The sequence below is a fragment of the Varroa destructor genome, unplaced genomic scaffold (genome assembly GCF_002443255.2).
Source record: "Varroa destructor unplaced genomic scaffold, Vdes_3.0 BEIS01000004.1, whole genome shotgun sequence".
Taxonomy (NCBI): Eukaryota; Metazoa; Arthropoda; class Arachnida; order Mesostigmata; family Varroidae; genus Varroa; species Varroa destructor.
The window spans coordinates 14,188,137-14,202,580 of record NW_019211457.1 but is presented as its reverse complement, the minus strand read 5'-3'; the positions used below and the strand labels follow the sequence as shown (position 1 = coordinate 14,202,580).

At 43.0% G+C, this 14,444-nt stretch overlaps 1 protein-coding gene across 5 annotated transcripts in view; it reads left to right on the top strand.

The window, feature by feature from the left end:
• Positions 1–207: 207 nt before the first annotated feature.
• The window catches only part of p38b (p38b MAP kinase), a 19,643-nt gene continuing 5,406 nt past the window's right edge, over positions 208–14,444 (top strand). Inside the window, exons 1-4 of one of the 5 annotated variants that reach the window (XM_086986391.1) lie at positions 215–589; positions 1,590–3,594; positions 11,311–11,440; positions 11,803–12,003. In XM_086986391.1, coding sequence (XP_086842517.1) covers positions 3,485–3,594; positions 11,311–11,440; positions 11,803–12,003 — 441 coding nt within the window. In that variant the 5' untranslated portion in view covers positions 215–589; positions 1,590–3,484. Of the gene's footprint in view, positions 3,595–11,310; positions 11,441–11,802; positions 12,004–14,444 lie in introns of all 5 variants that reach the window. The other 4 variants (XM_086986392.1, XM_086986390.1, XM_022804023.2 and 1 more) reach the window with 4 other exon arrangements.

The window sequence follows — 14,444 nt, the reverse complement described above, 5'->3', positions numbered from 1 at the left end:
GAAGCTTACTCTCGCGGTGCATAGCTGTTCGCGCCGCATGAGAGAGCGTTAACGTTGCGCGCACCCACACATTCGGGTATAGACCCGCTAAGTCTGTTGCTATTGCTCTGTCTACCTCTCCCCTTATCCGACGACATTCTCAGCGAGATCTACCGCCTGCCGCGGGCGCCTGAAATATGCCAACGATAAGTAACAGCGCCATCTAATGGCAGTTACTTGCGTCAATAGTGAGAGCCCCTCAGCAAAATGGGTCGTTATCATCGTCGGTTCTGTGCACAGCGCTGCTGGCCGTATCGACCAGCGTCACTATATGCCGCTCCTTCAGTTGCCCCTGACGTCGGGATGCAGGACCATCGGAATCCGTTTAAACTGGCCCTTTGCCCCTGAGTTTTGCGCGACGATGGCCGTCATCGCTGATGCCTTGTGAGCTTAAGCTACTTCTATCATCGCCGCACTAGTTGCTTTTTTCGCGTTAGTTGTCCTGTATGAGGCGTTGGCGCTGCCGCCATTGCCACCGCGACGACAAATAGGCCCCGTGTTCGCGTTCACTGCCGCCGCGACGACATTACCGATTACTACTGAACAATGGGTGGGTAAGTGAGTACAACATCTGTGAGTGTAAATGAGCGTCTGTGTTCGACAGTCTGTTAACGTGTTGAATGCTGTTGTTACCCGTCGGTGTATTGATGCCGTAGACGTGTATCGCTTTACTACTGCGCCGGTGGCTACGAAAAGTTGGGTCGGGTAGCCGCAATCTGGGTGGTTGTCGGATCCCAACCAGCTGCGAAATGGCCAGGCGGCCACCATTGCGGCGAGGAGAAAAACAACGGCCAGTGACGATTCGACAGTCAGTAGCCGCGCCGGTGGTTGTCGTCCGTCCTGTTCACGTTCGCCTCTATTACGGATAGCAGAGTTGTTCGTTGTATAAGAAGTTGCCGATGTTGTTCTGTATGCCCTAGCTGAGAAGGGCCCCGATTTTGTGACAGCGTTTGTCGACAACAACGGTGAATGCAGTCGCAGCATTGTAAACAGAATCGGCAAGGAAGTAGTAGCTGCTACCGTACTAAGAATAGCAGCGACTTCGACCAAGAAAACCGTAATGCAGCAGTCGTCCGCGGTACGACGCAGCTGAACACTCGGAACAAATCAAGCAAACAGCTAAAGGCTAGTACAAGCCCAGGGTCAACAGCTGCCTCAGCAGTACAGGCGCAGGAGTTGCCACGCCGAGAAACAAAGATTAGAGAATGCAGTAAGAAGAACTGGTTTGCCAGGGCTTTTATATGTGGGTGTGTGTGAGCGTGTACGTGCGTTGAGAGATAGCAACGTTTAGAGCTACAGTGAGGGATCGCTTCTAGCTACAGACAACGCTGTCAACTAACAATATGCATGCACCGTATCTGTTCATGTGTTTAGCGTGATTTGTCAAACTCACATGTGCACCCATTACCATTTGGACGACTACGAGCACATTAATCCGCTATATGTTCTCATAGCTAACAACATTAATGTCACGGTGTCTTACCCGCCAGTTCATTTATGGTTAACATTTGATGTCGTTGCTCTTATTGCACTTATTGCCTGTTTCGAAGCTACCGGAGCAACCCCACCATACCGGACTACAATGACGGCTCGATCCGCAACCATCAGCTGAAAGATACCTCTACAAACCACTGCCACGATATGGCCATCACCGGCATAGCGGGCACCATCAACAGTAGGAACGCCCAGCAGAACAGGCTGCAAGGCAAGCACGGCCATACGGACAGACAGACGGGCAAAACGACGAGCTTCCAGTAATAACCACAAAGTCCTAGGTGGCAGCTGACGACTTCAAGTGGTAGTAATCAGAGCGGCTGAAACGACGGGCCTTCCCTCTATATTTACCTCTGCCTGCACAAAGAGCAACAGCAAAGGGGCAAAAGACTGCAACATTATAGGTCGCTCTTCAGGCCACGACAATTTCGGCCTACAGTGATATCATCAACAGCTAGCGAGTCCGGCCAGTTGTAGTCGCAAACAGTTACTCGACGACAAAACAACCCAACCCAGGTCTAACCCAGGACGAGGCTAGCCAAGCATTTATCCGACTAAATGGACCCACCAGTTGACTGAGGAGCAAAGCACATCGCCGAAACCTGGTGAAGCTAGAATATGTAGATCGTAGAGGCGCCAGTGAGAAGCCGGCAGCACTTGGAAAGTGCTTCGTCCACCGTCATAGAGTATCTGATAGGGTTGCGAAAATAACACTACATTTTGACACTTCATCTCCGTCAAATAGGTAGACAGGGCATCGATTGGTCTTCAGTCGGCGACGATGATGATAATCAACAGCATCTGGAATTATATGTGTTTTGGTGATGTTCTGATTGCCCTAGCGTAGAGGCCTGGTAGCCCGACGACGCGTGACTGTGTAGTGCCGTTGACCGTGTCACGTTTGCCAGTGTGAGCTGTGCGAGAGTATGGGCCGCGTCAATAGTAATACTAGTTAAAAATCCTACGAGTATTGGCGAAGGCCGCAGTAAAAGTAGTGGCGCGTGACTCCCGTATAGGAAACGGTTCGGATTAGATGAGTAACCGAGTGTGTGGTCGAGCTTTTCAAAGTTATCTGAAGTTATGAAGGAGACAAACAGTTTGCGAACGTTTGAAGTACACTGCTTTTCACAGTGGCCGAGCGAAGCATATTTGACAATAGCACTCGTGCAACTTGAAAGAGGGCAAGGAACACATTGTACCGAGTGAAGTTCACTAAAAATGCCACGATTTGTTGATTGCACTCGGTCGCAGGTTGGTCAGTTTGCCCCAGTGAATCTCCATCACGCTAGTATCGTCCGTCCCAGATAGTCATTAGCAAAAATTTAAACTGGCGGTGGAACTCTCTACTCTACGCGTATTTCGAATCATAGATCTGCTAGATCTTGTCAACGATTAGGTTCCATTAGAAAGTTGCACCGGATCATCGAATGTATCCAAGTCAACAACAACCCGGACACAGGACGGATTGACACGACACGTTTAAGCAAACAGATATCCTGCATAATCTGCCATAATTTCTCTAACTGTTCTGTCCTTTTGCTGTACCTGCGAATGGAAACAACAGCTTACCCTTTACGTGCTGACAGATCTACGAGGTAACAGTGTTGAATCGTCTGCGGCACCAACAAACGAAAAATTCCTGCCTCAGCGGACCCTAACCTTATTCCACTCGATACAGAGTTGTAGACCGAGAGATCGCGACTTTGAAAAAATTGTAAAAACTTGAAAGCATTTTTGAAAGTAAGATTATTTATTTACCGAGCCGAACAGCTAGCTTTGTTGCAAGCTTAATTGAAAAAGTAGGCTCATCTCGTTTGTTAGCTGTGATCAAAGGGAGTGGATGCGTCGAAACTAACTTCGGTGAGGCCCTATCACAAGAAGCGACCATAGAGGGACACCAGAGACACGGACTGAAGGAGAAGCCAGACGGCGCCAACGCTCAGCGGCAAAAATGTTGCGGCGTAACTACGTGAAAGTGTCAATCAATAGGGCGACATGGGAAGTCCCGGCGAATTACACCAATCTACAGCTGATCGGAGCCGGCGCCTATGGACTTGTCTGGTGAGTACTTTTGTGGTAAGCCCCAATAACTGGAAACGGGTAAAATGTAACGCGCAGATCACTCCGGATGAAAAATGTACAGGCAGAATAACCCTATGCAAAAGGATGTATATATATATATATATATATATATATATATATAGAGCATATGTAAAATTGTCAACGATTAGTCGCATGTATCTATGGAGATTGCCACCGTACACGGGTAATGAAAGGTTTGTATTTGGGCTTTACAGTCACTGTCTTTCATGCTGTGTAGTGTTTTAATGGTGTAGCTGCGGTATGTACAGATGTGTTTGTTTGACAGGTGAATTCTAGACACACGGGCCTCGGTTAACCTACGCGCTGGACGAAACGTGTATATATATATATATAGTGATGCATCGGGCCTGGTCGAACCGGGCAAGCTATCAGACGATAAAAATTGCTATTGGTGCATAAATGTACATATATGGCACATTTGCCTCTAACTACAACAGGCATTATAGTTATTCCAGAAGTATTACAGACAGTGGCCATATTAATTATTCAAGCAGTCACAATACGGACTTTTACCTATGCATTTATTTGCCTTGAAAGTACACTATGAGATAGTCAATTTTCGATTAGATACACGACAGCATCTAACAGCCATAAAAAACTTGAGGGCAACACCAAACCCATAATGACAAAAGCCGTACAAATCTCACAGTTTCTCTGCCGCTCGCCCACGTTGTGGAGGCCACGGCCAAACTGAGCAAATCGACATCATATCGTCGACGCCAACAGCGTGCAGTGTGATAGCATAAGAAAACGCTGGTTCAACATCAGGCGTTCAGGCTTATTGACACCTTCGTTTTCGATTGCGTAGAAACGTCTGCATGTTAGTATGGTATTTAGTTCGGACATCCTAAAAAATCATTGCCGCCAGCAATTTCGTTGCCTTCGGCATAGCAGTAATCGTTCCATTAGAAGATTATCACCCCAGATTCGAATCGAATGACCAGATAGCGTACGTATATTGGGCTACGTTGAGAATCGTCGTTACTCTTTCTGTTCTGTTCTCTTTCGAACGAATACACTTCGTCGACACTCACAGACATCACAGACAGGCTGTAAAACACTTCACAATAGCATTTCACAACCCATTGATCAGCGAGTATGAATCAGTCAGACGTGTTCAGACGCATTATGGTTACTGGCTCGTAAACAAAAAGAGCTGACTGACAGCGTTAGATTGGTACTAAATTGATCTTTGGCACCATACGCAATTCAGGGGGGGGCCGAAGAGGGAGGAGAAGAGGCATTAAACAGCAATAAAGCTGCCTGACGCGTTTCGATCGAAGTTCCCAACGCATTTCCTCCAAGTCAGAGCGTTCTTTGTTGATACAAAACAGATCCGGATTCGGAAACGGTGATCGTGTCGTAGATCTTTGACGATTGTTGCTTCGCAAGCCATGCAGTAACTACCTTATATTACCAATCGATGAAACAAAATCTTTATACCAATCGAAGGAACACTTTTTAGCTTGCAGCAGATTAGCTGAGTAGTAACCAGTCGGTTTTGGGGGAGAGTAGTATATTCTAGAAAATAAAATAGCTTCGTGTGACTTATTGTCTCATTGATAAGCATAATGTTATCGTGCATAACTGCTTTTCCGCGCTCTGCGTGATTTTTCTAAACAGGGGCTGTCGGCTTTTGTATAGGAAAACAGCTATAGTTTTATATATGTATATATATATCTCAAACAAGCTGTAACATCTATCTAAACAACATTACCTTGGGTTCTGGTTACATAAAGGAAAATACGTTGAGATGATACAGCCCACTTGCACGGTGCCTGGGTGGGATCCACAAGTGACAGCTTACTAAATTAGCTATTACAAACTATTACCCTACCCATTTCTGTACCAAAAAAAAAAATTAGGTTCCATTTTAAAAGCCTATCTGCAATTATATATATATATATATATAATATCGCCGTGTTTGCTTAAGTAATTTGCTTATGTCTACTTATAAAACAGCATCAGAAGGCATCCATGTTCTTAAAAATATACAGGGCATCTTCCTGTTGGGCGTGCGCTTCAAACACAAACATCCACGCCTTTGGCAGTTTTGTGTTCTCATATCTCCGTCCCTAAACGCCGGCGGAGATCAGATTTTCTTTTCTACTAGAGACCTTGGCCTCATTTTGCTCAGGGGCCTTGACGTCTCGCTTCGTCCGTACCGTTCTTAATATATTGAATGATGCAAAACTGAGATTTTTTGTGATAAGCAAACACCAACAAGTCACTATTCGTGTTGATTTCTGTATCTAACGGCTATTTACTTCCCAGCAGAACCCATACGCGCGTTCTTCTATGCTTAGAAGAAAGGCAGCAACAGATAAGAAAACAGAACACCGTTAGATTATATCGACTAAACTGTTTCGGTTATTTTATATTAAACTATAATAGTGTTTGTCGTTGACGAGCGAAATCTACGGTAGCTCTTCTTCGCAAGCGGTAAACGGCCAACAGTAAAATGCTTATTAATGACCTAGCCGGCACCGCTGTATGAACGTTGCTTGGTAAATTGAAGACAGGTATAAAATTATATTGATGTCAAAAAAGTTGCTTCCGAGAGATGTGGGCAACACACTACCCCCTGGTACACAGCTATAAGGAAAGCAATGTATTGTAAACAGTTTTTTGCGCCGCTACCTCGAAACGATCGAAACAAGGAGTGAATATTCTGTTTGCTATTTGTGGTCCCGAATGATCGAAGGCGCAGTCAGCAAAGACCGTTTGACTGGTACCTTGGTTTTCATAACCTCAGTAATCTGGAAGTTCGTTCTGTAATAATAGCAAAACGAGTCAGCAAGCCCTGTCTGTTTGTAGCAAACGAAGAGGTTCCTTCAAAAGTCTATGTCATCCGGTTCAGCAGGCAATGTATACTATTTCAAGAATCAGTTTTTAATTCCCTTATGGGATTAGCGAACTTAAAGGCTGGAAGCATGACAAAGACGAGGAGCACGCCAAGAGACATAATTGTCCCGCCGCAGTTGGGACCGCTCATGCTTATATTTTCTTTGCTTCTTTTAAGGAAGAACTAAAAGTGCTCAACACTAGTATTGCCCCCAGAATAAATATTATTGCCTATGATTCACTATTATTGATAGCCTCACCTCCACCAGAATCTGACGAATATTTGCGCCTTTTTTTATGTCAAAAATATATCCCCACTTAACTTTTATTATAACTATTGTATGCGTTTCGCTGGCCGATCGTGTTCTACCGCTAAATTGCTTGCCAGAGACCCATACGCTAAGGCTTTACTGCGCGGATTTTGATTCATATTTCATTTGAGAATGCTTACGCTCGTAGAGAACGTAGACGCGCACGTAAACGTCTCCTGAAAACATCCGCGGTCCACATGCCATTATTAACCTTAGTTATATTCCACACACGAAAGCAACACCGGGCTTAAAATAGTAAACAATTTAGTCTCGTGCATGGCCTGGCTGATTCAAAATTCTTATGTAGAACATCGGTGTTTAAGCCATTTATCTTGGCCGAAAATCATCGAACCAATTTATCAAGTGCTACACTTGACCCAGGTCATTCTGAGTGCCGTCATCATCGATGTTGACTTTGATGCGAAATATCCCGTTGTTGTCAATAGTGCGGGTGGTAGCTTTCTATGGAAAAATCTTTGAACGATCTGGCCAGTCCTCCCCATTCCTCTCTGTACGAGTAATACCACGTCTGTTTTCCAACGCTACGATGAATGAATTTAACTGACCAACCAGAATAGAATGCATTGCTCTTTGTTATGACTCTAATTGATTGCCTTACTTTATTACTGACTGTCACAGTTGGCACTCACGAAAAAAATGGTAAGTGTCAAGCTTCTCAGAGAATGAGGTCGAATTCGAAGGCAGGCATATCTCGATCGACCGAGAAACAAAATCAGAGCACTAGCTTCTGTACTGTGGTCTCTGCTTCTGCATAAATCCTCTAGATCGCTCCGACCAGATTAGTTGCCCTACCGAATCCTTGACGTAATACCGAATAACTGAATTTCACTGCGTTAATAAAGCCTGTCTTGAAGCCGGTAGAAAACATGCCAGTGGCCTAACCGAATCTATTTGAATCTGTTTGGTGATTTAGCCAGAAGAAAATAGCAAATTTTTTGAACGTAGTAAATGAAATTGAGCTAATAAAAGGCCCCTCGATGATGATGATGATGATGAGTTTTTGTTGGGACAATTACTGCTTGGAACGAAAATAGACCTCCCCCTGTCCCCCCCACCGCTACCCTTAGTATGAAGAGCTGTGGATCAAGAAAAAGTAAAGTCTATTCAATTTTATTGGTCGTCAGTGGCTGTTACACCTACCTTCAGATAGATGTCACACTAACCCTCTCTGATGAGATGCAGTATAGCTAGCCGTCGGAACCGTAAAGCGGCACTAACGCCCTCAGAAACTGTTTTCCCTTGAAACCTGTACTACTTAACAATCTGTCCATGATAACATGACCGCTTGCGTCATTATTTAGTTCATAATTGGAAATTGCCATATCGATAGCAGTAGTACAATTGGGCCGCTATTAGAAGCGGGTCGGTACTAAGCATGTTTATTACGCCGTATTGCTTTGTTGTTTAGGCACTGGCACTTTGTTAAGCTTTCATCTATTTCTGTTAGCTATGAGAAACCTAGCTAACATACGGTAATTGCGCTCTCTACAAATATAATAACCGTATTGAACTAAAAGACGCTAAAAAGGACCAACACTAAACAAAACTTAACACGCAAAGCATACTTTACTAGACGTTCCGCACAGATTTCGTTTGGAGTTCTATTCGTTCTTTTGTTGTAACTAATGTCAACGAATGATCATTAGAGGCATGTATTCTGCTAACTAACTCGAGGCTAAACATGTCCGAGTGCCCGGTCGCAACCTTGACCAAACTCCGTAATACAAGACTGCTTCACGCCCAGTACGAGCTACTTACTGGCAGCCACTCTCGCGAAAAAATCGCTGGAATGGACGACGCATATGATACTCGAGCGTATACGTATATCTTAGAGTCAGTCGATTTGAGTGACCCGTTCCCGTCCATAGTTTCATCGACAAGAGCACTTATCGAAAATATACCGCTTGGTAAGGTGTTCAGATTTCAAAGGGCCGCAAACAGCCGCGCGCTATATTTCAATCTGCGCAATATTGTCTTGTGTTATTCATCCATCGACCTGAACTATCTACAGCCTTCGGAGGGATACGAATCGATGCGTCTAACAGCACATCCACCCCAAGCATAAACAAAACCCTAATTTTTAGCGCAGAAATACGATGTAAGCCTAAATAATTAGCTAAATTCTGTTATGCCAGATGTCTGCACATGTCAAAACTTGAAAAATTACACCGTGAGCACTCTTCACAAACGTGTTTCTATTCGCTTATAATGCAAATTCTACCCAGGATTTTCCAGCGGCTCCATATTTACGAGCACCGCTATGCTGTACCATACGCATCTGAAGAAAAAAAAATCGGGTACTAGGGGCCGATTTACGTTTAGTACATGTTCTGTTTTACTGAAAATTTCCGCTTTACCGACATCGCATGCTCGACACACAGTAGTAATCTGCGAGAATTTCACGGACGTGCGTTCGCCTTACGATAGCGATCTGACTATGCACCATTTTTGGTACAAATATTTACTGCTGATGACCAACTACTGAAGCGGCGATCATCAGCGACGGCCACTTCGTCTACCAGAAGCTAGCACCACCTGCGCGTAAACCGTTCAACAGGATTCTGAATCTCGTATAACCAAATATGGCCTCTCTCTATACCTATGTTTACATAGTGGACTTCGTATACAATATCTGAGTTTATTCGTGCTATAACACGACGATTGCGGTAAGAATACAGTGCCGTACGAGCAGTAGAACCTCTGATTAGACCAACGTTTCGCTATCGATATACCTATATTTAGAATTAGCCCACCCATGTATCTATGCCTGGATTCGAACCTTGCGACCACTGTAACCACTAAGGTACCATCGTGACTTGATAATTCGTATGGCAGATTTGATTGATTAGTTTAACCTTATGTTAGATAAATCTATTTAATGATGATCGATGAAGTCGTTTGTGGCTATACTTAAGGTCTGTGTGTAGGACGATTTTCTCCGCTATGGTTACCATCCTCTCGGGTTTTGTTTCTTTTTTATATTGGCGTCACCCCAAAGTTCACCAGTAATGCATCGTTGTACTAAATAATCACCTAGACCATTAAGAAGAATGGAGTTGACAAAAACGCTGCGGAGGCCACGCTATACTGACAGTGCTGACCAAAGCTTCGTCTAAGGTTCTCCCTCTGCTCTCCCTATATCATGAAAGCAACTTCTACTAGAACTACCATTAAAAATGATCATGCCAAGTTAAACGAGTCTCGTACATTGTAAAATCGTTGTTAGACACGTACTGCGATGAACGCGATGATGATAGCAATAGAAACAAGGTCGGCGAAATAATTTTTCGTAGTGTATACATGGTGTCGCATCGTGTGAACTTCGAGAATTTCACATATATCAGCAGTATATAGAAAAAAAGGTGTTTATCATTGCAATTTCGATGATATCCATGTAGAGATGTTCCTATAGGCGTTCAAACGCAGTCTGATTCATTGATGTTCAATAATGATTGGTAAGGTGCCTACGGAGCGGTCCTTGCCGCTCAAGTAAAATAATGGTTTGCGGATAAATTAGCGGGACAGCGCAGTCCGATTGATATCGTCGTGTTGAAATAGGCTCTCATACGCTTCACTCAATGCGCCCAGGTTGTTCTGTAACAAAACGACTACGTAGACGCGTGCGCAGTGCGACGATACTACCTTAGCGAGAGACGGATTGACAACTAAAAGTAAAAGAAGTATACGTTTTTTATATATGTAACGTTTTGACGTTAAGAGCATTTCGTATAATGTTGGACGGAGCTTTTGGGCGAAATAATAGTCACTATGTATATTAAAAATATATTGGGAATTCTTTTAGAATTTAAAATGATAAGTATAATAAGATTTTTAGGGCAAGCTCTATTCAAACGCATGCTTATCAGTGAAAATATCCCACATACATTCGGAAGGTGAGCATATGCTGCTAATGCGGTCGAATGTAATTAATTTAAACAATGATCAAATAATAATAGTTACTATTATAATCTAATATACATATATATTTAACATAAAAAACACAAAAATATCTATATAATCGTATGAAGCAAAAAAAGCACGATTTGGTAGAGATAGTTCTTTTCAAATAGGCCACATAACGTCATTTGCATGATGTTATGCGATAGATCATTAGGTTCTGTATTGATACGAGGCCGTTGACTTGATAAACTTCGAAAAAAGGTCATAGTAGATGGTCGCTGGTAAATTTTAGCCGTTGCCAGCAATCTGTCTAAGGAACTCAGCTAAAAAAAAACCTGAAAAATAATATAAAAAATAGGTAATTTTATTGAAAAAAGTTCGTCCTTTCTCCTAAGCCTAGTCCAGAAGTGAGCAAGCTCTTTTTTGTTTGCTAAACCTAGCTAAAAAATATTTGGAAACTTATATTGCAAGACACGTCGGATGATCAACAGCCCAAAACGTGCAACAACAGCCGAATTTGACATCGGACGGCGACAGTAAAAACGTGTTTTGTTATCAATTTTCTACGTATTGTTCAACTGTTGTACTTCTGTTACAGCGCTGCAATATGCACTCAACGGAATACACCCGTAGCAATTAAACGTCTATCAAGACCCTTCCAGAGTGCCGTCCACGCAAAGCGGACCTATCGCGAAATCTACCTTCTCCGACATATGCACCATGAGAATGTACGTTCACTGATTCTAAACTAGTCTATTACTAGCATTGATCCACAAAGTGTGTAGATTTGCAGGCCGGTCTGTAAGTGGTTTCAATTAACGGAATGGGTTTCTATATCGTTGGTCGGCAGCGATACTATTCTTGAAATTAATATTCTATCAAAAAGCGGTTATCGAAACTTGCTCATCCTGTAAAAGAGGCCAAGATAACACAACTATTAGAAAGGAGAACTTCAGAAACTGCTACCAGCTTGACATGCAGATTGTATAGGCAGCTTTCCAAAAACCTTTGCATGCTTGACTCGCCCACACTCCCTTTTACAATAAACTTTCAAACGCTATTGGCGATTTAATGTGTTTAATGTTTACAGGTAATTGGTCTGCTAGATCTGTTTTCGCCAGCCGTTGATTTGACGTCATTCCAGGACGTTTATCTCGTCAATCATAAAATGGGCTCGGATCTGAACAACATCATTAGGACACAGAAACTACAAGAGGAGCACATACAGTTCCTAATCTATCAGATCCTCCGTGGTCTAAAATATATTCACTCTGCAGGCATCATACATCGAGTGAGTAGAGGAGGGCCTTCACGTTAGCTAATGCATGAGCATCCCCCATTTAGTAGGCAAATTTCTACGAAATCGCATGGCGATCAAATGGGTATTATTGTTGTAGAGCTGTCGATCTATTTTGCAAAATAAATGTCAGTGTAAGTTATAGGAGAACTTGTTAACGTGGACTAAAACGTTATACCAATGTCATGTTGACTGCCCATCGTTGAACATTGCGTAGCAAAAGCTTGCCATTACAAGAAACGATAGCTCCTCGAATTTCTGTCCTTTTCTAGTATTATTGGCATTGTTAGCTGCCAGCTAACCTCTCAAACGCGAAGACGAACTACGTGGGGTAATAAATAGCAAATGGGCCTCCTCATTTTACCTGACTTTCAACAATCAACTCGCATAAACCTGTACATGCATCTTAGTAAGAACGGGATATGCGTAATTTGTCATTATTATTTTCTAAATAAGTAATATTTATTCGAATACAACGAAGGTGATGGTCGAACAGGGGGTTTACTCTAGCTACACGCCTATTTATCGGTAACCGCAAATGACCACATAAATGGACATAAGTTGTCTCTTGACGGCAATCGGTTACTAGACGCCAAAGGCGCGTTCCTACTAATTAGATAATGTAAACGTTTGGTAAATATAAACGTGTTGACCAAACTACGCTAGTTCAAAAAAAATTGCAGATGCTACAAGTTAGTTTGATTAGCTAGAAGGAACCGTTTTGATGCCTTCTGAAATGTGACTATGATTATTACCTAGTCTATTCTGGAATTGCGTATTGTTCGTGTACTGAAATGAAAGGAGTAACTACCATAAATTTGTACTCTAATGATAATGGTATTAATTGGCGATTCGGGTCACAGGGCCTAATCGGAGGACCCTAATCATAATCATTCTTAGGAATAACAATCAGAGTAAGAAGAAAGACCTAGTTCTCAATAATCATCGTACCGTCAGTTGCTTGTTGCTTATTCGCCGAGTCACTCAGCATTTCAGAAGGTTAGTTTTGTGGAACCTGTGATAGTTTGAGGAGAAGCATGAAATCCCCATCATGGTTGTCAGTAAACGATCCATGTAAGGTGTCGCGCAATGGAGCTTCGAGCGCTTTGCCACGGTCAGTGCTTTCAATCACGTGACCATCGAGAAATAGGACTGCTAAAGCAGGTCTGTCCTAAGGAAGGCAACACAAACTTCGAAAAGCGGATCAAAGCTGGATCCAGATGGCTCTTGCTGAAGAGCCCTCTCATGACGAACCTAGCGATCGACTGGTACATTTTTCACTTTGTATCGAACAAGCTAGCACCATGTTAGGACACGATTTCCTTTCCTCAGCTCGCCACGCCGCACTTCCATATAACTCATAATTAACGCTGTTACTATTCATAGGTCGATTGGCTTCTAATAAGAGCGTCCGATATAGAACTCCGACAACAAAAAAATTAGGATCACATACCTAAACCTGCGCACCTCTAGACACAATAAGCTCATCAATATCATGAAACTGCAAGCGTTTCGATCACTGGGCGTCGCCCAGTGACCGAATCGCTTGCAGCCAGCTTATGCGTTATGACCCTCGGCGCCTCATTCGTATTACACACACCAAAGCAAATGTGATTTGTGACACGCTAGCTTTTCTGAAAGAAGTAAAAATTGTTTCGCTGCTACCTTAAGCCAAACAACATAATCCTCTGCAGAGTCCTCTACAGAAGAATTCTAAGCTTCGTCCAGCCGATTATCCGGACGAAGTTTAGAATGAGGAATTTCGGCCTGGGCTACATGGTGGATACAGACTAGCCGACGTATTTTGCGCTTGGCATGCCGAGTGCTTGAAGCCTACAGCAATGTGGCGTAGGAGGACGACTACAAGAAACCTATTCATCACGTACTCTTCAAAGAGCCATGGAATCTCGAAAAATCGCCCGTCAACAAGTAACATACGCAAGTGGATCGAAGCGGAAAACGTGAGACGGTATAGGTATATGATCTGGTTTGGCGTATTCTTGTATTCGACGTTTTTCGAAAATCTACACTGGAAAAAGTACCACAACAGCATATGCTTTTCAGTCGATATATGGTGAAAATGGTAATTGTTTTCTTATACCTAAAACGACGTAGGCAAAGGCGGGTGCAATCGGACGTAAATGTGTAAATAACCATCTTTTTTACTATTACAGACAGAATTATGGTAATACGGAGTGTGCCAAAAAAATTTCAATTGGTTTGCGCCGTTCAAGTCAGCTATCTATTATGTTCCTCTATCAGCAACCCAGCGTATTTTTATCTACGCCCAAATTAACTAGTGGATTCCTGGAAATTAACAGTGGTCCGGCTACTACGACAGGAAATGGAATCTCTGTACTATAACGGAAATTAAAAAATATATATGTGAAACATGGTTAAGGATTTTAACACTAATCAAACATCTTATCTAGACA